Source organism: Corella eumyota, chromosome 5 (assembly GCF_963082875.1).
Source record: "Corella eumyota chromosome 5, kaCorEumy4.1, whole genome shotgun sequence".
NCBI classification, from domain to species: domain Eukaryota; kingdom Metazoa; phylum Chordata; class Ascidiacea; order Phlebobranchia; family Corellidae; genus Corella; species Corella eumyota.
The window spans coordinates 7,634,545-7,658,200 of NC_137494.1; the positions used below are offsets into that span (position 1 = coordinate 7,634,545).

General features: G+C 28.1%; 1 protein-coding gene across 2 annotated transcripts; it reads left to right on the top strand.

The window, feature by feature from the left end:
• The first annotated feature begins 593 nt into the window (after positions 1-593).
• Positions 594-23,637, top strand: LOC145752341 (ras GTPase-activating-like protein IQGAP1). Of its 2 annotated transcripts, XM_082568611.1 has the most exons (40): positions 594-835; positions 1,163-1,262; positions 4,106-4,340; positions 4,946-5,090; positions 5,295-5,408; positions 6,183-6,361; positions 6,538-6,625; positions 6,983-7,143; positions 7,758-7,848; positions 8,324-8,490; positions 8,851-9,015; positions 9,544-9,646; positions 9,962-10,216; positions 10,470-10,637; positions 11,274-11,416; positions 11,618-11,764; positions 12,247-12,354; positions 12,522-12,593; positions 12,873-12,942; positions 13,647-13,733; positions 14,190-14,311; positions 14,697-14,852; positions 15,130-15,293; positions 15,466-15,489; positions 16,017-16,137; positions 16,774-16,877; positions 17,177-17,317; positions 17,743-17,827; positions 17,920-18,087; positions 18,366-18,433; positions 18,803-18,935; positions 19,379-19,481; positions 19,601-19,636; positions 20,577-20,709; positions 21,023-21,110; positions 21,173-21,403; positions 21,635-21,804; positions 21,889-21,978; positions 22,093-22,204; positions 22,624-23,637. In XM_082568611.1, exons 1-40 carry the CDS (start codon positions 739-741, stop codon positions 22,738-22,740), a joined length of 5,061 nt encoding a protein of 1,686 aa, XP_082424737.1. In that variant the 5' UTR covers positions 594-738; the 3' UTR covers positions 22,741-23,637. The 2 variants fall into 2 exon arrangements, with proteins under 2 accessions (XP_082424737.1, XP_082424738.1); XM_082568612.1 differs by lacking the exons at positions 15,466-15,489; positions 19,601-19,636 and adding an exon at positions 19,743-19,772 and having other exon boundaries at positions 596-835.
• Positions 23,638-23,656: the final 19 nt, after the last annotated feature.

Here is a 23,656-nt window from a genome sequence, read left to right on the forward strand (position 1 = left end):
TGACACACCAATAAACGAGGCTATTTCCCTTAATAAATATTATAGAAAAATTTGTTGATATTGAATGAAGTAAATACAAGCGCGTGCTGCAGTCCCTTATTCTTTAAAGAACGCAAAACCCGGAAACGTGCGCGCACACACAGCCCATCTCCGCTTGTATTGACGCATGCAATTTAATGCACCATACTCCTCTCGTGTATACTAATCGTTGTTATTAACCTGCCGCATAGAGTGTTTACGGAATAATTTGTAACAAAATTATTTGTTGTTGAACACTTTAATCGAATAATTTGTAGTTAATTTAGAGAGTCGTTCGGTCGCTCTACACCGATAACGATGTTTTAATGGAGTTGTAAAACCTATGATGTTTTGATTCACCGCGTATGTAAAATAACAGTAGATACAGTTTTTTAGCCTGTATATTGATTCTATATAAACTTTCGTTAGAAGTATAGATCTAAATATTTTACGTATAAAAGCATTAAGGAACAATAACTTAAGCTTAAGAATTTAAATTGACGACTAATTTAGGGTTTTAATTGATAGTTTCAATTTTTAATTACGGTTCTCGCAGGCAAATTTTAATAATTAAAGCGATGCCTCTGTTTTTAAGTCATTTTTTTAACGATTGTAGTTTACAATATTCTTAAATAATTAAAAATTTGCTGATCTAAATAGACAGTTAACTTGATTTGCTTGATATATCAAGCCGTGTATGGTAGTAGGCTTAGTGTTAAAATGTCTATTTCACCGACAAAAAGGAGGTATAGTACCAGCAGTGTGGGAAGTACTGGTTCCTTGCACAGAAGGCAGTCATTCAGGGCTGTGGATTATGGTAGGTTAGCTAGGTTCGAAATGGGTTAACAATGCCGACTTTAAATACAAATCCTAAATAACAAAAAACTGTTTCACCATAAAAGTTATACAGAACTTTTTATAAAATATCATTATTTTATCATTTTAAAAAGTTGGTCTGATGATGTAACCAAAAATATATTAAGCTAGGCCAATTTTTAATTGTCTAGATGTTATTGAACTTATATATAGGAAATCCGAATATAGCATAGCTCACTATAGGCTCATTTATGACATCTCCACCTTTAAAAAACTAGGAATTCTATACTTAAGTGAACTGAAGATAGTTTAACGTTGTGTTTTGTAGGTATTGGAAAAGATGACAGAATGACAGCGGACGAAATGGACAGCCTGCGCGATCAGGCAACCGCTTATGAGTATTTGTGTCACTTGGAAGAAGCAAAGCAGTAAGTAAATTGTCCATGCGCAAACCACCTGAACGTACTAAAAATATATATTAAAAAAAAACAGAATCAATACATTTTACTACAACAAACTTACGTAATAGAATATTGTAATACCATTTTTAAAGCAAACATAATATACCGGCATTAAATGTAAAAATTAACGTTTTATTTTTGGTTTTGCGACTAGTAAAAATGTAGGCCTTAAACCGTCACATCATTAACTATCCCGTATTATAATTCCGAAATAGAAACCAAGTATTAATATTTATGTATACTATATTTGGTATCAAACGCCCATTAAACTTTTGCGTGGCATTTTGATTTCCAGCTATTTGTATTTATAATTACTGCTCAAGCAACGTAAATTAGTTTTACAGTGCTATAAACAATATAATATAAGCTTTCATATAATAAATATACCTATAGGCACATTTAAATTGCTATAGTAAAGTATTTAGAACACCGTTATTAAACTTTGGTCCTCTTATTTTGCTTTAAGCAAGGTCATATATTTTTTCACGATTAAAGTGGTTGTCATATAATTTGTTGATGCCGTGTAAAATATTAAGATGTAATTTTGTTAGGCTTTTTGTATATACAACAGAGCACAAGGTAAGGGGTTTGATACCCACTGTTTACATGTCGTGGCGTCCTCGAGTAAAATTCCTAAAACGGTACAAACTTATGCATAGCCCAAAACCAATTAACAGTCTAATTATTTGGCAATATGCCCAGTAATATCCTAAATTGCCATAGCAACTGGGAACTGGGCCAGGGAAACAAATGTAACCTTATGTTTGAAAACACCAAACACAATATTTTGTACATGAATTTATAAACAACATAGCTAATTTTTCTTTGCTTGGAATTATGTTTTATAGCACCCATGTAAATCGATTATATTTGTGTGTGTAAGGGTATACCGGTTCAAGTTTTCAAGTTTTATAAATTTTAATTAAATGCTGTCGTGCCTGTAAAAATTACGTCATGTTGTCATATTAAAAAAGAGTCTTAAAAATATGTGTAAATCCCATAAAAAAATAAAATAAATTTCCAATTATCTTATGCCTAATGCTTTAACATAACAGTTAACATTAATTTTAAACAACAAAAAAATAAGGTATTTGTTTTTTTTATATATAGATATTTTAATGCATTAGTACACTTGTACCAAAAATATATTAAACTGTTATTTATCTATATGTATAGTTATAAATCGTTTTGTCATTTAAATAATTCGCCAACAAATTGCATAAATAAATATACAATATAGTAAAGGAAGTCCCTTATTTTTTTCAAAAATAAATTAAAAAAAAAATTCAAGACCAATCAAAAATTTATTTTTGTATTGCGTACTATGAGCGTTATATTTTTAATGTCAGAATTTTGCTTCTTAATTATTTATTCAGAATACGAGGCGATAGTATTAAATCCCGCTTTTCGGATAGTTTTCGGTGTGTTCTTGCTATGTTTTTTAGGTTATTTTTCAAAATTTGTTAAATTGTATGTTCCTATGGGCTTGAAAATTTCACTGCTTCTAAGTAAAACCTAAACTAACCAGGCTAATGTCTGGTAAACATATTACAACGCTTTTACATTTAGAAATTATGGTTTTTGAACTTTGTGATCGTGTTTAGCGGGCAAACTTTATACGTTTGACATTTAGTTAAAGTTCGTTTGGGGATAACGTGAACGCCCATGTTGTTTGTTTAGTTTTAAACGGAAAAGGCAACATTTGTTACTTGTTATTTGTAATGGTTAGGACAAGATTTGTCTATAAGCAACATAAACTATAAAAAAAAAGATTTTTATTCCAATTTTGTTTGTTTTTGTATTGTACACTTTTTTATTTAGTTGTTGTGTTATATAATATCATCATCGTTAGTTTATTAAGAATATTTACTGTTATTCTTTGAATACGCCAACGGTGGTTTATTAAACAAGCTTTGTTTTTATATAAATACTATTAGAATTTCTATATTACCATGACCAAACAGCTTTTAAAAATACACGCGTAATTTTGGCCCTATTTTTCATAATGTATATTAACGTATTTGGCAAAGCACGAACTAGGCATTTTGAAATTCACGCGTAACATTATGCTTTAACAAACAAAATTAACCTTTAGTTTTTTGATTTATTTGGCGATAAAAACGTCATAGCGTTAGAATTATCACACAGTGTCGATGATTAAGTTAAAATTAAGCAACGTCATTTCTGTTGAAATTTTTTTTGTTTATGGAAGTTACACATTATTGTTTTAGTACACAAAATTTCCTTTTTTGGTCTTATAGGTTAGGCTTTTTGTTAATTTAAATCATCTTTTATTTTAGCTTGTAAATATTTTATAACTTTAACAGCATATGTTTTAACATTTGTTTTAAGTCGTTTCTGTTTTTAAGATTTAAAATTACTTTTAAAATATTTTTTATTAAATTTTTTTACTTATCAGGTAATAATATTTAATCAACAAATTTCGTAATTAGGAAAAATAATTAAAAAACTAAGTTTTTTTTCATCTTACATAAAACTTTAAGTATTACAAAACTAATGTACACAAAGATTTGAAACTTAAACATATCCTTTACATTCATAAACACAAGGTTTAAATGTTTTACACGAATGTAAATATTAAAAAAAAATATTTTAACGCTTTCAAATTATTATTTATATCAGTTTTTTCAATATCAATTCTTTTTTGTACCTTTATAAGTTCTTTAGTTTATCTTATTAAATAAAAGGTTTAGTTGAAATTTAATATTTTTGCCGGTGTTTGTTTTAAAATAAAACAAATAAAAATTTTTCACAAATTCTTAAAATTTTATAATTTGATTCAAATTAAGGTGGATGGAGTTTTGTTTACAAGAAGATCTTCCTCCGAGCGTTGAGCTTGAAGAGGGATTAAGGAATGGGGTCTTCCTCGGCAAGTTGGGTCATTATTTTGCTGCCGACGCCGTCCCACTCAGAAAAATTTACGACAAGGATATGAAAAAGTATGAACAAAGAGGGCTTCATTTTAAGCATACGGACAACATAAACCATTTCTTCAAGGCCATGAACCATGTTGGACTGCCTTCGGTAAGACATAATCATTTTTTTTTTTATCTTTATCCTCGATGTGGGAAAGTCGATTGCGCGACTTGAACCTAGAGTAACATCAGTTACTTCAACCCAGTCTTGAGTTGCCTTCAGCAGTTTGAGTTATTATAGATTATAAATGCCTAATAATTATACTGCTGATTAAGTGCTGGTTCAGCAGGAGTTCATACCGTTTATAGCGCCTTACTCAAGGGTGCTACAGCATGAGATCAGTGGGGATTGAACCCAAGTGTGGTGTAGCAAATGTTTTTACCACTACACCATGCTGCCGGCATAATATCTACTTTTTAAAAACTATTGTAATATGGTGTGGTGATTAGAACAATTGGCTTTGCAACATAAAGTTAATTGTTTTTTTTTTATGTTGTCGCACTATTAAGTAAGGTGCTTTAAATGATGTGAACTCCTGCTGAGCTTAAAACCAACAGGCAGATTAAGTTTGACGATATGTTTGTTAATATCCTAAAGGAAACCCAAGACTGTGTCAGGGTAACAAATAGTTACGCTGTGAGGTCGACCTTCCCACATCAAAGATTAATGATACAAAAAATTCCTATTTTTGATTAAAATATTTTATTTTCAAGATATTCTATCCGGAAACTACAGACATTTATGATCGCAAAAACATGCCAAAAACAGTCTATTGTATCCATGCACTGAGCCTTTATTTATTTAAGCTTGGGCTAGCTCCACAAATGAAGGATTTATATGGAATTGTGGAGTTCACAGGTTATTAAATATATACAGCTCGTCAAATAATTTTTTAACATTCATATTTTGATATTTTTTTGTAAATGGCCTTTATAAATATATTTTTATTTAAAATTTTAAGTAACTTAAAAAGTTTGACTACATTTTTTTTTTTTAATTTTTTGTTTCAAATTTTGTCACCTTTTAATTATCAAATAAATTTAAAAAACTTTTGTTTGACAGAGGAAGAATTAACAAACATGCAAAAAGAGTTGGAAAAATATGGAATTACCATGCCACAATTTAATAAAATTGGGGGAATTTTGGCAAACGAAATGTCTGTTGATGAAGCTGCACGTATGTTATTTAATTACAAATGTTTTTAATAAAAAAATAATGATTTTGCAGCATAAACTAAGAAACTTTTAATTTTTTTTATCAATTTTATTAGTTCTTAATGGTTAATATATATATATTGTTGGCCTTCTAATATTGTCAGATTATTGAGTTATTTTTTTTCTTAGTAGATTAATATTTTTAATGTAAATATATAACATGCTGACTGTAGGGGTCAAACCTGTGACCTATACCCTGTTTACATGGACAAATTTTGCGCGACTAATACCGCTAAATCGACCGCATAGTGACATAATATACGGTTCATTACACATAAATCAAAAAAAAGATAATTTAAGCGGTAGTTCTCTCAAATTGCAAATGACCGCTTGCAGCGGGTTGTCTTAGTATCGGTTGTTTTTATTTTGGTAATCAACTAATAAGAAATAGTTTAACTGGAGTGTTTTAAAAGGATTGTAGCGTACATTATATTTATTAAACACACTTTTTACAGATTATACAATTTAATATACAAATGATTACCTTATTTAAATATAATTACCTATAAATATATTAGTTTCGGTTTGTTTATATCATGTAAACGGAACAAGAACTAAGACATGCGCAACAATTGCGGCGACGTCAAAAATATCGGTATTAGTAGCGATATAAAAAGTGTCCATGTAAACAGGGTAGAGTACTACAATTTTTTTTTTTTGCTGAGACAAGCAAAAGTTTTTGTTAATACCCAAAAGAAGAAGTTTTTTAAACATATGTAACATTTTAAATTTATAGTACACGCTGCAGTAATAGCCATCAACAATGCTCTGGATGCTGGTGATGCAAATGCCACCATGCAGGCATTACAAAATCCTAATGCTTGTTTAAGTACACTGGATATCACTAATGCGGAAAATTATCAAGCTAGATTGCTTGATTCTAAAAATCATAAAATCGAAAAAGCAAAAAATAAAGTTTGTAATTTTTTTAAATGCTTTATAATATATATATGATAAAGTTTACCTTTCTTTCTTTAAAATTAATGGTTTAGATTTGAAATTAACATAACTTTAACAAAAAAAGTCGCCACATTTTTTTAAAAATATTTATTCACTACTTTTAAACATTTTTTTTTAATAATTTAATTTAGGATAAAGAGAAAACTCAAGACGAGAGAGATGTGTACGAAGAATATTTAACACATGCAGAACTGCAAGGAAATATCACTAAAATTAATTGTGAGTCTCAATTTATGTTGAATTGTTGTGTAAACTTTCTTGCCTTCTGTTTTATTTAATTTTTTTGTATGGGCTATTCTAAATTATTTTTTAAATGTGTTATAAAATGGGACTTCTTAGATTTTAAGGAAGAAGGGGAGAATTTTTATTAATTTTAGTCTTGCAAATAATAAATAAATATTCAATAAACTCTTTTTAATTTCAACATTTAAACTCTATTTATTTTGCTTTCATATCAGCCAAAAAAAGATTTTTTGTGTTTATTTTGAATTTATCAAACCAGCATTGTTAACTAGTAAAATGCTGCCTAAACAAGTTTGTGATAAAATTAAATTTTATTTTTCAACTTTTGTTTAGTGGATGTTAAGCTTGAAAAATTTAATCTTGACGTTGAATCAGAAGAAGCAGCTGATAGTTTATATAAACAACTTAACGATTTGGGAATATCAAACGTGGATATTAATAATATGGATTGGTATATACAACAACTTAAGAAAGCCAAGGCCGAAAAACAAGAGGTATAAAATTAAAATTTTTATAGTGTTTAAAACAATTTCTATACTACATGCTATAGCTCCTTTGAGTTAGGCGAGTAAAGGGTACAAACTTCTGCTGAATCAATACTTAATCAGCAGCTTAATTATTATCGAGCATTTATAATGTTTAATATCGCAATCTGCCAAAGGCAACTCAAGACTGGGTTGGGATACTGATTGTTACTCTATGTTTAGGTTGTCAAGTTGACCTACCCACACCGTGAATAAAGATATATATTAAAAAAATCCAATTTATAGACTTTAAATATTTTTAATTTGCCAGTTGTGATACATGAGTATATTATAACAGGCATTTTCAGTGGCAACTATTTCATATGGCAATAAAATGCTTACCATAGGACAAGTGATTAACTTTAAATGAAAATATGAGTTAGTTTTTTTTATTTTGAAAATTTCTTAACCATTTGCATGACTATGTTATATTATAATATAACAACATATTTATTAACTTTTGCATAACAACAAATCAACAAAAAGTTTAACAATTTATAATTTAAAAATTTAATTTTTTTACATAATTTTACTCACTTGAACATAAGGCAGGCAAAGTATAAATAACACTGTTTTTTTATTAGTCATCTGGAGACCCAAATGCAAAACTAGACAAGGATGATATACAAGCTGCTATAAACCAAGCAAATAAGGATGCCACTAAATACAGACAAAGTAATCATTTTAGTTTTATTTTTAGACTAATAAGAATATAATTATGTATTAGCGCCTATTTAAATATAAAATAACTTGTTTGTGAGTAAATTTGATGTACTATTTATTTAAACTTTTTACATTATGATTCGTCTATAAATATGTAAACTGGGTCATTTTAGTCATGTCCTTATTATGTTACTTGATTTCTAAAAATGGTTTATATATTTTTTTTTATTTTATGACATAAATAAAATGTTTCAAAAATTAAATCATTATAAAATTTGTTTCTGTTTTTAATTTCATTTTTATAGTATTTAGCACACCAAATACTATAGTAATTTTTAATTTTTTAATCTTGTTATCTCTGTTTAATTTCTGTGTAATATTTACACAATTGAAATGTCTAATAAACTTTAAATTAGGCATAAGTAAAACAATATAAAAAAACTTTTATAGTTTTTAAAAAAAAGTTTTAATTATATTTTTTTGCCAGAAATGGAGGCTGTTAAAAAAATTAACGATCTTCTTGATGAAACATCCGATCCGGAGGAGCTTGTTGCAGAATTGAAAAAACCTGCCGCTGATCTTCCTGAAGTAGAGGATTGCCAAGCTCGAATTTATCAAGCTGAGCTTATCAACTTGAAAACACAAAAAAATGATGTAAGTGTATTAATATTTGTTGAAATTACCAAAAACCATTTAATTAAATGCTGATTTTCTAAAAACCAAAATTTCAAAAAACAACTTTTTAAGTTAAAGGCATTTTAAGAGAAAAAATGTGTTAGGGCAAATGAAGATGAATAAAAAATGCCATTTTTGGACAGATAGTTTTATGTGAAATATCTATTTATAAGATGTTAGTGAGCACAATTGTAAAATTTGAATAGCATGTCGTGTTCTTTTAATTGCATTGTAGTCCATTCCTATAGAATTTAAATAAAGTGAACCCTTATTAAAAGAAAAAAAATTTTTTTACATTTTTTAGAAGAATTTTAATTAGCGTGTGTTCAACCTTTTTAGGCTTTGGTTCACGAGGAAATACAAGATGGCCTTCCAAGAATTAATGCCCTTGCTGTACTCAACCAAAGTTTAGAAGTCGGCGACACAGAATCGATTTGGAATGCTTTAGAAAATCCACATCTTTCTATTGAACATCTCGAACCTGGGAATAAAAGTAGAGTTTGTGTAAGTTTTAGCTTGTTTTACGTTAATAAATTTAAGCGGTCATATAGCCAATATGTTTTTTATGTTACTGTGAAAATTTCCAATAGAAAAAAACTGAAAACATTTTCAAAATTTTTCTTTCCAAAAAGTTTTTTTTTTTAAATTTCCAAAAATTCTTACTAATGTTTTTTACATTTAAATTTAATTAAATTACCAAAACCACTTCTACAGACATTTTTGCAAAATTTTAACACCATGTAAAAACATAGACCAAAGTTATGACAAATTTATTAAACTTATGCAATATTGCTAAAGTCTTGCTTCTAATTTTTATAGTTGTATTAATTGTTTTATGTTAGCTTAAAACTGACATTAGCGTACTTTTAAAGATGTTTTTTAAAGTCGCTAAAAATTAAGGCAAACCTGTTCACTTTTTAATTATTTGAACCAAACTAATAAAAAGTTTATAAAATTTTTCCAAATAAAATTTTTTTTTTTGGTTTATTTATTAATTTTAGACAACTAATTATAATATCTCATGTTGTTTAGAATGAGTTGCAACATGGAAAGAAAGATGATAATTATTTAACTTGTTCAGAAGTACAGGATATTGTTGATCATATGAATTCAGTTGTTCAAGAAGAACATGACAGTAAGTTATTTCTTTGCCGGTTAATTTTATGGCCAATAAGCAATTTTTTTGTTATAAGCAAAATCTTTAGACTTTGTTTTCAAGTGTATGTCTACAATTATTAACAATTCTTCCTGTTTTAAAAAATAAGTTTAAATTTTTTGATAAAAATTAATGTAATTATTTTAGGATGTTTTAGTTTTTTTAAATAAAAATTTTGTAGTTAATATTCTATTTTCATGGAATTACTTTTTTAAAGAAATTTATACAAATACTTATTAACATTACTAAATATAAAAATTAAAAAAATATGAAAATGTTTAAAAAAAAATTTAGGAATTGAAGCAGTGAATGAGTTAAATGTGGCTCTATCTTCCAACGATAAAGATGCTGTCCTCCAGGTCCTCCAGAAACCATCTCTCCAGCTAACCAACGTTGATCCGAACAACATCACCCAATACTTCCGTCTCCTTCAGGAGAAGAAAAAGCAAAAATCCGAGATCACAGGAGACGAAGATGTTGCTTTGTGGATTGACGAAATTCAAGTTTGTGTTGACACAGCAAATCAACAAACAACACAAGCTATCAGGCGTAAGTCAATTTAATAAATATTGGTTTAACAGAGAAGCGCTTTGTGCCGAACGTGCTTAAAAATTAATTTTTGGTCCCATTTCCAGTAAGCTAATATTGACATAATATATATAAATAGCATAATTATTAATATTCATTAAGCATCCCTTGTTAAAATTTCAGTAATGTTAAAATAAGATTTTATTAACTCAATTGTCTACAAAAAAAAAATTAAAAAAAAAACAAAAAAACTAAATTAAAAAATGAATTTCAGAGGCCTCTGCCGTTACCGCAGTGAACATTGCGCTGGAGGGAGAAGATTGGGAACAAACTTACGAAATGTTGAGGCACACGGACATCGCTCTGGCCTCACTCACTCAAGAGTGTGCTCAAACTTACCATGATCAACTTAAAGAAGTTCGGGACGAAAAATTAGAAGAAGGTAAGGAGAATTTTTTTTAATTTAAAAATTTCGGTAAAATTTTTTTGGTATTAGTTTTTATTTAGCATTTAAGATTTCTGTCACTGAGATTCAGAAAATATTTTTTTATTTTTTTATCATGATAAGGCTATAAGCCGGCTTAATGCAGTGCACTTGTAATTTTACTTTATTTCTTTTTCCCCATTTTTTGATCTCTATTTCCAAGTTGAATTTTTACAAAGCATTTATTACACTGTCATCAACAAATACACTTCATTTCCTGTCAGTATTGGCTTGATTAGTTTCATACCTATTTCTAGGTTAATTTTATGTGCAATGTTTATTTGTATAATATTAAATACTATTTGACCAAATGTACATTACCCCAAAAACCAAAATTTCGAAACCATTATTATGCGAAAATTTTAGAGTAACATTTTATCATAAATTGAAGTACATTTTCCAGATAAGGGTTTTAAAGGGGGTAAATAGAAATGTATTTTTATTTGTAAAATGGCATTTTTAGAAATATGATTTACATTTAAACGTGTATTTTCTTAAATGGTTTTCAAGAACATATCAGTATTTCTTGTACAATAACCCTATTTGTTAAAACCCAAATTTCTTTTCGTTTAGTTATTATCTTTTTGAATTTAGGCCTTCAAGATACAACTTGGGTGGAATACAAAACCAAACAGGGTTATTCGTATTACTTTAATGTTGATACATTGGACGGTTCATGGGACAAACCTGAAGATTTTAATCCAAAAACTGCTCATCTTAGTAAGGAAGAAATACAAGTAAGTTAAAAAATGTTAAATTTTCCATGTCTTAAATTTTTTTATTTTGGAATTCTGTTAAAATATTTTATTTAAGTTACATGTTGTGTAAAAATAAAATAACCATTTCAAAATAATAGAAATAATATAAATTATAACTCAACAAAAGATGAATAAGTCTAATTATATTTTGTTTTACCTTATTATTCGTCTTTTTTGTAGGAAAATATAAGCATGGTTTCGGCAGCTTACGATCGTGCTCAACTTTGGAGAGATAACGAGAATTTGATCATCAAATTACAAGCTTATAGTAGAATGTACTTGGCTCGCAAGGCTTACATGGAAAGGAAAGATTTTATTGCTAACCAGGTATATAAGCATTCTTTAGTATGTTTTAGGGAATAAAATGCATTTTTTAACTTACTTTTAAATGCTTTGCCAAATTTGTGTTTTGACTTTAAAATATATTTGTTTTAACAAATTTAGCCTTACTAATATTAAAATGATTTTAACACATGAGCAGTGTGGTGTAGTAGCCAGTGCATGTGTGTTGTGGTAAATACACTTAACTTTACAACATGAGATCATTGGTTTGAATCCCACTGCTTCCATGTCTTGGCATCTTGGGTAAGGTGCTATAAAATGTTGAGATCTCCTGATGAGCCTAAAACCAATCGGCAGATACTTTTAATTTTATATTCCGAACTGCCAAAGTCAACTTAAAACAAGATTGGGAAAAAATGTTATTTAATGTTAAGATCATGAAGTCACTTTCCTACGTTAAGAAAAGGGATATAAAAAATGATTCACCTTTCCTTTAACGTTGTTATTTTTGTGTATTTCATTTTTAGTTACCAGCTATTGTTAAAATACAAGCAATCTGGAGAGGATTCGGGCAGTGGAAAAAATTCACCGATAGATTGAATTATTTAAAAGCTAATGAAGATTCTGGTATAGTTGTAAGTTATGTTACTTAAAGTTTTTTTGATAGTTTTAAGAGGAAAAAAACATGAGTAGGTTAACAGGAAGTAGTAATAAGAAAGGCATATGCGATAGCTTCTCTTAAGCTTTTTACGTAAATTTAGATATATATTTGATTCTTACTCTTTTTACTATGAATTAACAGATTCAAAAATGGACAAGAATGTATCTTCACCGATCAAAATACTTGGCTAGAATAAATTATTTCAAAGCAAATGTAAGTTTTAAACATTTTTGGCACAGTATCTATATATAATAAAGCTTTGTGAAATATATTATGGTAAAATATTAGTTACGACAACAAAATTCCCGGCTGTAAGGCAGGCTGTTGACCTGTTTCAACTAATACAGTAAAATCATATATTTTAAGCATATTGGCATACTTAATATTTTAACTTTAAAACTTTACTCAATTTGGCCATGTTTTATGCCATATAAGGTATGTAGTTTATAGTAGTAAAACTTACCTTACTAAATAAATATTTTTAATTTTTAGACGAAAATAATTATTCGACTTCAAGCCTGGTTTAGATCCAACAAAGCTAGACACGATTACAAAACTCTAAGTAAGGAAAATTTCGCTGAAATAATTTGGTTTAATAGTTTGCTGTTTTTATTGTTGTATGTTATTTCTCATTTTGAGCAATACAAACCTGACATTTTTATGTCAAAATTTTTATTTACAAAATTTTTCGAAATTTTGGGTAATTTGAAATTTTAAAACTTAGTTCATATTTTTCAAACAAGCCAAAATTTTTGTTTTATTTTCTTACATACCTAAAATAATTAGGTTCTGTTAATTAAGTAATAATTACCCAATTTTTGGTGGTTAACTAACAAACAGACACTGTTAACAATTAATTAAAATATGATAAAAATAACAACTCTAGTTATAATCCATTCCACTTTAGGTACAATACAGGGAACAAATTAACGTTTAAAAACAATTCGCTAAAAATGAGGTCGCATTTTTAGAGTAATTATTAGGTTCAGGTCATAATTTTGGTTTTTTGATAACACTTGACGCGTTGCGAGGCATTTTTAAAATGTAACATATTGTTAAACAATAGTAATAATTTTTCACACAAAAAAACAAAAAAGTTATTGTTATTAAATGTCTTATAGTAACCTACATTGATGGTTGATTCGCTATTTCTAATATATTTTTAAAAAATGATTCAATAATTTAAAAAAACGATTCACTTTTAGCGAATAGCAACCCGTTATTTCGTTCCCTGCAATAGATTTTAAAAAGTGTTTTTTTTTGCAGCTGGAGTTGAAAATCCACCTCTTCCTGTTGTACAAAGATTTGTTCATCTTCTCGACCAGCGAGCTACTGATTTTGCAGAAGAAATAGGTTTGTTAGTTTTGTCCAATTTTTTTAATATTTTATTTTTGGTAATGAAAGTCAATATTACGTCTTTTACATTTAATTTATATTGATATACTCTATCTTTATTACATGTACAATTTTGAGATATTTTTAATTATTTACTAGTTGATTGCTAGCCTTATTGGCTGTATTTTAAGTATCATAATATGGTAACTACTAACATTTGCCTGCATCCTATACAGCTTTTATTTTAATTTGAAGGCTTTAAAATTGAATATATATCACCAACGAAGCTGAATTAAATAAAGATTTACATTTTAATTATGGTTTGGACAGTCAAAGTGTTTTTGTTAACAAGTTACTGGTGAATTATAAAATGCCATTATTTAAACTTTTCTAAATTTTGTAAGGCCTAAAACAGAAAAAAATAGTTGGATTATTATTTGCTATCTAAATAATGCTATGTTTTTGAATGTTTAGAACTTCAGGAGAACAAAAAGAATGTTGTTCAAAGTATTAAATCCAATAATGAAATGGAAGCTGCCCTAAACACCATGGACATCAAAATTGGACTTCTTGTTAAAAACAGAATTACCCTTCAAGTTTGTTGAATTTTTGTTTATTTTTAAAGGCTCTGGTTACAAATTTGGTATACCGATTTTATTGAATAACAAATGTACATTTTTAACCCTTTTACCAATATTCTTTTTTAAAAAATGCTTTATAACTTTATAAAAAAAGTGTCCCAAATTTTGGTAAAGGTGATTTTTAAAAATTCTAGTTTGTAGTTTGCCTATTCAGTAAAATAATTTTTGGTAACTTGGACAAATTTTAATTTAATTTAACTTTAAATAAATTTACTGTGTTTATGCAAATCAAAAAAATGTTAAAATTAAACTATAAAATTAGAAATCAAACATTTGTAAAAAAATTGCTATATACCAGTTAAAAAAATTTTTTTTTGAATTTTTAAATTTTTTTTGACAGGATGTAATCAACCACAGTAAGAATCTGCGCAAAAAGCAGGGAAAAGATTCCGGAGGCGGAGATCAAGGAACAGTCACAGCATCAGGACTCAAATCTCTAAACAAATCCAACAGAGCAAGACTGGAGGCATACCAACATTTATTTTACCTGCTTCAGGTACAATTATGTTAAACTTAAATTTTTGGTTAATTTTGTCAGTATCTGAGTTTTTTGTAATATAATATTTGTTGTAAAGCAATAGTAAATTTGATATTAATTAATGTCCTTTTATGTTTGGCTTATTTTTACTTTAAACCATGCCAGTTCTCTTGTACTTAACAGTCCATGCTGTTTTTCTCTTATATTTTAAAATTTATAGAGAACCTTTAAAAGTGATTTCTATTTTTTTTCTACTGTGTTTGTAGCTGTTAAACTTTTTTCCTTTTTTTTGCAGACCAACCCAACCTACCTTGGAAAGCTGTTATTTAAAATGGCTGCAGGCCGTTCCACCAACTTTATGCAGTCTGTTATTTTGTCTGTGTACAACTATGCTTCAAACCAGCGGGAAGAATATCTTCTTCTGAAGCTGTTCAGGACTGCCCTGCAAGAGGAAATAGAGTAAGAACCAATATTAACTTTTCATTTATATTCGGTGGTAATTTTACTAACCTTAACCTGATCATGTTTCTTTAAACCTAACTTCTTAACACAGTTTGAAATAAAATAATGGATTATTTTTTCTCTACGTTAAGCTAGTAAGTTTGTGGTATTAACAAGTCGAATTTATTAGTTACATAGCACGTTCTTATGAGGGGTAAGTAATAGTAGATTGCACTTTGGCCTGACTGTGATGAATGTTGTGTAACTGCAATCACTGTTTGGTTGGAGCTTTAGTAAAACTAACTACAGCAAGATTTGTGACGTTTCAAAAAAAAAAATTTAAATTAGTTTTTTTTTGCTTAAAATTAGCTAGTGTAAAAAAAAGGAAAACTGCTTTAGATGAAAACTAACTAACATGGTGTTCTTTTCTAAAATATGCATGGTCTCAAAATTTTAAACTGTTGTTTGAGTGTTAAATTCGCTTTGTATTTGTTTCTACAATTTAAGCTTTATGATTATGAATTTGTTGTTTTTTTACGTAATTTTTTAAGGTGGCTTATTTTTTAATAGCAATGACTTTAAACCAAGATTTAAAATTAAATATTATTTTACTGCAATCATTTAAAAAATTTCCAAATTTAAATTACCGGTGATTTTAAACCAAAAAATAATAATTTGAATTTTTGAACCTGAATTTAGATAAAAATAATTTTTGTAAAAATTTTTTTTTTAATTATGTAGATCAAAAGTTGATAAAGTAAAGGAAATTGCCACTGGCAATCCACTTGTTATTAAAATGGTTGTCAGCTTCAACAGAGGGGCCAAAGGTCAAAGTTCACTTCGGCAAATTCTTTCACCACAGGTATTCGAAAATTAATTAATAATCTGTACCACTTAAATTGTTAAAATAAATTTTTTTAGTGTGTTTTACTTGTTTTTGTTAATTTCATTTATTTCATAACCTATTTGTATTAATAGTGTATTAAAATTTCATAATTTTAAAAATTTTAATGTATTTTTTATTTCTCGATGTGGGAAGGTTAACTTAACTTCACTACCTAAACATAGAGTAAAAACTGTTATTCTAACCCAGTTTTGAGTTGCTTTTGGCAGTTTGGGATGATTATAAATGCCTCATAACTAAGCTGTTGATTTAGTACTGGCTTAGCAGAAGTTCATACTGTTTATTTACAGTGCCTTACTTAAGGACGCTACAGCATTAGAGCAATGGGAATCGAACCCACGACCTCATGTAGTGTAGCGTGTGTTCTGACTACTACACCACGCTGTCGGTTTATTTAATAATTATACCCTTTGGTGCCTTTTTCAGAAAAATTTTTGCTATTTATAATATGTTAAACTATAAAAAGTGAATTTTTTTTTCTAAACTTATTGAAAAATGTTTATTATTTTATTTCACTTCTTCTTATACGATAGTGAAAAAACACATTTCAACAAAATTTTTAATCACGTTTAATATTAATTAAAACTTTATTAGGTTCGTGAAGTAATGAAAAACAAATCTCTTAATATTAACATGAGTCCGGTGGAAATCTACAAAGCATGGATTAGTCAGAAAGAAACAGAAACTGGAGAGGCATCGTAAGTTTGTGTGATGTAATCTTATTTTTTGTCTTAAAAAAAGTTTTTTCTAATGTATTTAAATACGAAATTATATCAAGTATTAAAGATCAAGAGATATCTTGATATTCACAAAGTAAAATTAAGTATTAGTTTTTATTTAAATTTTTTGTAACGCTTTTACAAATTCTGATATGCCTAAGGCGTTAGGTATTTTTACTAGCATACATGATGTAGAATATATATACTTATATATATAGGATCTTAGTGGACAATATATATAAATATACATTACCTAACCTTTTTTTACCTAAAAATAGAGACCTACCGTACGAAGCTACCACAACTGAGGCAATGGCTCATAATGAGGTTAAAGAAAGAGTTGAAGAGTCCATTAACCAGTTGAGAACTGTAACAGAGTCTTTTATGTCTGCTATATTTGGATCTATTGAAGAATTACCGTACGTATTACTAATCTGATTTAATTTCTCAACTTTGAAATAGATTTTTCAAAAAGTTTAATTATTAATTTGATTGTTTTTTGCAACATCTTACAAATTACACAGGCAGCTTGGTGTAGTGGTCAGAACACTTAGTTTTGCCACACTAGGTTCTCGGTTCGATCCCCACTGCTCTTATGTTCCATTAAGTAAAGGCTATATATAAACAGTATAAACTACTGCTTAGCCAATACTTAATCAGCAGCATAATTATTGGGCAACTATAATTTATAATACCTCAAACAGCCAAAAGGCAACTCGAGATTGGGTCGAATTAAGGTTGTTACTCTATGTTTAGGTCGTGAAGTCGACCTTCCCACATCAAGGATAAATAAATATAAAAAAATGTATTTTTGTTTTTATTTAAAAAATATATATTGGTTTAGGTATGGGTTGCGCTACATTGCAAAATGTTTAAAAAATCTTCTTAAAAAGAAGTTTCCAGATACTGCTGATGATGAAGTACTAAAAGTGAGCGCATAATATTTACATAAAATACAAAAAAATAATATAAATCTGTAACATTATTTTTAAATATCAATAACAATTATTTTTGTTTTTAGATGGTTGGGAATTTAATTTATTATCGATACATGAACCCAGCTATTGTGGCTCCAGATGCTTTTGATATTATTGACGTTTCGGCCGGTGCTGCTGGACTTAATAACGACCAACGTAGAAATCTTGGTTCCATTGCCAAGGTTTTGCAATTTGCTAGTACCGGAAAAACGGTAAGTTCACAAAAGTCTTATTGTTTAGTTTTCTAAACCTAATAGAGTGTAATCACAACTTTACAGTACAAAAATAAAAAACAGTAGTCAATTACCTTCCTAATTTTAAAATTCACAACTTGCAACTATTTGTCCAGAAAAATTTACTTATGATTGACAAACACCTTTTTTAATGCCTTTAAAATAGACATACATATATATATATGAAGTATACACCTTCAAAACTATGAAAAAATTAGTTAGTTTTTAAATTAAAAAACTATTTCATGTTGTTTTAGTTTGCTGGTGATTTGGAACATTTAAGACCCATCAACAATTACTTAATGGAAGCTTACAATAGATTCAAGTATGATTTGTTTATTTAAATGTTATATCAATTTAAACTAAATTTGGTTTATAATCTAGTTATTTTGGCATTTTTACGGATATTATTATTTTTAAATATGACTACTAAGCCTCAGGACTTTAGTTTTTTAAACCATCAGTATCTCGAAAACTCCTAATCACTTTCAAAATAAGATTTTAATGCAATTAAACAAAATGCTAGTATTTCAAAAAAATAAACTATGTAACTTTATGTTCTTTTTAATTTTATCTCATTTAACAATGAATTAAAATTAAATAAAGATTTTTAAAAATTTTTATAATAACTCAACAGCAAATAATTTTTTCTAAGTTACAATTTTGGTACATGTCCTGTTTAATTTTTTTCTAGATCTTTCTTTTTGTCGGTTTGTGATGTTCCTGAGCCTGAAGAAAAATACAACATGGATGAATACAGTGATGCCGTTCTTCTAGTGAAACCGTCTATCTTCATTTCACTAAAAGAAATACTGGATACACACAAGGTAAAGTTTTAATATTTTTCAGGTTTAAAATATATTAATATGGTTCCAAGTAAATTTTACCCGTAGACAACTGAAATTTGAACAAACCAACCTAAAAATATATTTTTCAGTTTTTTTTTAATAAAACTTAACTCTTAAAAGTTTATACATTGTTGGGTTAGGTTAAGTAGTCGGCATAAATATACATTACTTATAATTATCCTATTGATAAAACTGTTAATTTTTCTGGGCCGAAAATGCATTCATCAATTTAAACTTACTTACTTAAGCAATTCAAATTTAAAATAAGTTAAATTTTAGTAAAGTCAATTTTTGAAAAATATTAAAATGATTTTTTTTTAAATTAAAATGATAAAACATGAATCGTAAATCAAAATTATTTTTTTTAAATTCAATTCAAAATTCAAAGAACTTCATTTTTTAGTTTTAATTTTTTTTTAAAGTTGTTACTGGAACACGTTGATGAAATTGCAACAGATCCTTCCGATCCTCTTCACGAGATGTTGCAAGAGCTTGGAGATGTTCCTGAAATAAACTCATTAGTTGGCAAGTTTAATTAAATACCATCCAAAATTTTTTATTTTTTTTTGTTTTATGCAATTAAAAGTTCGAGTGTACGCAATTATTTTAACAGAAATTTCAAAATTTAACTCTTCCTTTTTCAGTAGTCACTTCGCCATGGGAAATACCTACGTTAAATAGTAAACAATGTTTTTGGGAGACAGTTATTTTGATTTTTTTTTAAAACTTTAATTTTTTTCTGCCCGGTGTTTTTGTTTTTTAACCCCAATGATATTTTAAATTAAGGTTCTACACTTAGATCAGGTTCAAAAAAAGGTAACAATTGTCATTCTGGGTGACAAATGTAGTAGTAGTAGTGGCTAGTGCATGGCCATTTTAACCATAGACATTTTTGCTAACCTATTCTTACATAAAAGCGACATCATTGCATTATTACTAAGGTTTGCTGAATGCCTAGTATGGTCCAATTGCATTTAAATTCTTTACAGTAACTAATTTAGTTACTTGTTTTCTAATTCCATCAGAAACCAGCACAATTTTAATCATCATTAGCCTATGCATCATAGTATATGAAATACATTTACTAATAGTTCATACAATTTTTTGGGGTGATTTTACTAATAAAATATTAACTTACTATTTAATACCAGTACTTTGGTACTATGACTAATTCAAAAACTTACTAACAAATTTTTTATCGCCTGCTTAAAAAAATTCTGTAAATTTGAAAAATAGTTTTTGCGATAATTCTAATTTTTAATTAAAGCTTGCAACAGCGTGGTGCTAATTTTAAGACTCTTAGTGGTGTTACATCAATTTAACACACTGCATGCTTATTGCATATCTCTTCACAGTAATTGTAGTTAAAAAGTAGATTAAAATAACTTAGTTTACATTAAATTTTTTAAACTTCAATAAACACTTTTTATTGTATTTATTTAAATGTCAATAAGCACAAAAAAAGTTAATTTAGCTTTGTAAATAAATTTTTCTCCACAATGTTTTATAATAATGTTTTTTTCTTTTTAAAGTATCGCAGTTTTTTTTTAATTTTTTGAAATTTTTGTTTTCAAGTTTAAAATTTTTTTTTTTTACCAACTAATTGTGATTGATAATTAGGAGATTCTGATGGTAAAGAGCCGGACAACGAACAAATCGAACAAGTTTTAAAAAGCGAGGTCTCCTTGACCTTGGCTTCCAGGTTAGAAGTAAAAGAAGATGACGAAGTGGATATCAAAAATTTAATTTTAAGGTAAAGCCAACTTTAAATTTTAAAAGAAAATTAAAGCCAGTTTTGACTTTTATTTAAAAAAAAAATTCCTTGTGATATTACTATTCAATTGCCTGCCCTCTGGCTTTCATTTTAGCTATCATTTTATTATGGTTGCAACTAATATATGCCTGTAAAGAATGACCCCTGCACCACAAAAGGCAAATTATATATTTTGAACATCTTTAAATGAGTTAGCCATACATTCATGTTTATATATATATATATTTATTCCACAAGGTCCAATATAAATAAATTACTTATTTCTTGATATAATAGTAAGAATACATTACAGAACAAAACGAATGGTGATTGATATTATTCGAATACAAGTGGGCGAAAATTTAAGCGAGGTTTTGAACACGCCAGCGACTGAGAAACAAGTAAGTTTGGAAATTTGAATCATCAAAAAACAAATTTTAAATATTTACTCTAAAAAATTCAGGAAGAGGACCACATGAAAAACATCGAAAAGTTGGAGGAGCAAAAACGGATGCAGGAATCGGATAAAAAGCAAGATGACGCTCTTCTGAAGACGAGGTCTTTGTTGAACGAGAACAAACTTCCGCTGGAAGATATGAAGAAAAGAGTCCTAAGAAATTTGGAGAAATTGGAAGAACACAAAATAGTTACAAAAGAAGATAACTACCAGGCTATTGTTAACATGATTGCAAGGGTAAATAAAAAAATGTTATTGACCCTAAAGTTTTTGCTGAAAAACTAAATCCTGTACTGCAGTTAAGGCCATATAAAATTAAGGGGAAAAAGAAATTAAAAAAAAAATTTAAAATAAGCCAAAAAATTTTAAAAATAGAACAAAATTTTATTAACTTAAAAAATTAAATATGCTAAATTTCAAGTTAAAGATGTGAATTTTTCTCATATTCGGATGTTATTTCATGTGTAGGATATTCGAAACCAAAGACGTTACCGGCAGCGACGAAAACAGGAGTTGTCAAAACTTAAACAAAACATGGAGAGATTAAACGAGAAATCGAAATTCTTTGAAGAGCAATCTGATTATTACAATCAGTATATTAAAAGTTGTTTGGCTAGCTTGGCTAACAAGAGCAAAAAGTAAGCTTTTGTTATAAAATCTATAAAGGTTGTGTTTTATTCAATGAAGATCACAAATGTTTGACAAAGCAATGTTTTTTTTAGAACGACTAAAAAGAAGAAGAAGGCTAGCACCATTAAATACACTGCAGCAGAACTGCATCGCAAGAAAATACTGGAAATAGAAGATGTAGAGTAAGTTTAACCGCCTTTATTTTTTTTATTTTTTTATAACTTTATTTCTATTTCCATGTTTCTTAACACCAAAATTTTTTTCAAAAAATATCTGTTTTTGATTTTAAATTTTAGCATAAAGAACATCATGTTTGAAATAACTCAAAGTGAGGAAGATGTCGGTAAATTTCAAGTTTCAGCCAAATTTGTTGGAGTCAACGTGGAGAAAATTACCATCGTGTTTCAGGTAATTTTTGTTTTCCTTCAAAATATTTTATATTTTTAGTGATAAATTAGCTTTGTATCAGATTATATGACACATTAGATATTTTTAATATATTTAAATGGCATAATTTATAAATAATGAAACATTTTGATTGATGTATATATATGTCTAATGTATGTGCCTTTAAAATAAAATGTAATATTATGGTTAAAGGTTGTTGCAACCCTATTACCACAAGCAATACATTAATAAACCAAATGAATAACAATGCAGTTGGTAGGGTATTTGGTAGGGTAACTTAAACCCTTAGAACTGATTGTAAGAAACCTGTTTTAAAGTTTTTTTCAATGTAAATGCCATAGTAAAAAAAACTTCACATAGTCAATGCCTTCAAACTTACTAAGCAATTGAAAACTTTTAACATTCAATATTTTGTGTAGGATCTTCTCCAGTTACAATATGAAGGGGTTTCTGTCATGAAACTCTTCGACCAACGTGCCAAGATCAACGTCAATCTTCTCATCTTTCTTCTAAATAAAAAATTTTACGGAAAATAAAAATCTTTTGCGGCGCCACTATATTAAAACAAACAATATGTGGTCTGGATTAAGTTGGAATTGCTTTTTTTATGCTCGCTGTAAACTAAAGGACTTGTATGTTTCGTGTAGAATTTTAAAGAAAATATTATTGCTGTATGTGTATACTATTGTGATATTACCCTGCTGTTTGCAAATCCCACTGCAAAATCGTTGCTTTAATCTCACAAGAAGTGATCAGTATAATTACTCAAGATCATCTTGTATTGGTTTGTAATATGCAACAAGATACTCTCCCACTTTGGCAATTATTATTCTTACACACTGCCGACTATTTCAACACTGAAGAGCATTTGCATTTGACAGCCTTTTATAGTAGGACCACTGTTTTCATAGTGACTTTATAGATGAACACAGTTTAAGTTAGTGTAGTAGCAGAATAGTTATGGTTTATTTTAGAAAATATTTCGAGAGTATCAACAGGCTGTCCCTCTTGAATACCGGTTTAGTCTGCATTGTGTTTTGGTACTAGAAATTGTACTCTGTTTGTCATTGTGTTAATAGTGTTCTACGAAATGAAATAGTTTTGCTCATAATTATTAATGTAATTTTTGTTATTGACAAAATGCCTTTATCATTTAAATAGTGTTTACTTATTGCAAAGTTGAAATTTTGCAGCATAATTTTGTTCCTTAACAACCAGGTAAACTTAAACTTGTTTTGTTACAGTTAAATAAACCTTTGTTTGTTCGTAGTTTTGTTGACAGTGGAATATTTTTATTTATGTAATATGCGCTAACATTCCTTTTACCCCCCTTAAAGTGAAAATTATATTTCAGTGGATATAATATTTGTTTTGATGGTGATTACATCATTTCGTATTAATTTGCTCGTACCTAATAAATTTAAGGCAGACAATGAAGTTGTTAAATCCAAC

What these genes read in the sequence shown, in the direction of transcription:
- LOC145752341 (XM_082568611.1), top strand. Translation starts at nt 739, where the DNA reads ATGTCTATTTCACCGACAAAAAGGAGGTATAGTACCAGCAGTGTGGGA. An exon ending in GCCCTGCAAGAGGAAATAGA is followed by an intron (nt 15,294 to 15,465) that starts GTAAGAACCAAT and finishes CGAATTTATTAG; the next exon opens with TTACATAGCACGTTCTTATG. An exon ending in TTGTTAACATGATTGCAAGG is followed by an intron (nt 21,404 to 21,634) that starts GTAAATAAAAAA and finishes TTTCATGTGTAG; the next exon opens with GATATTCGAAACCAAAGACG.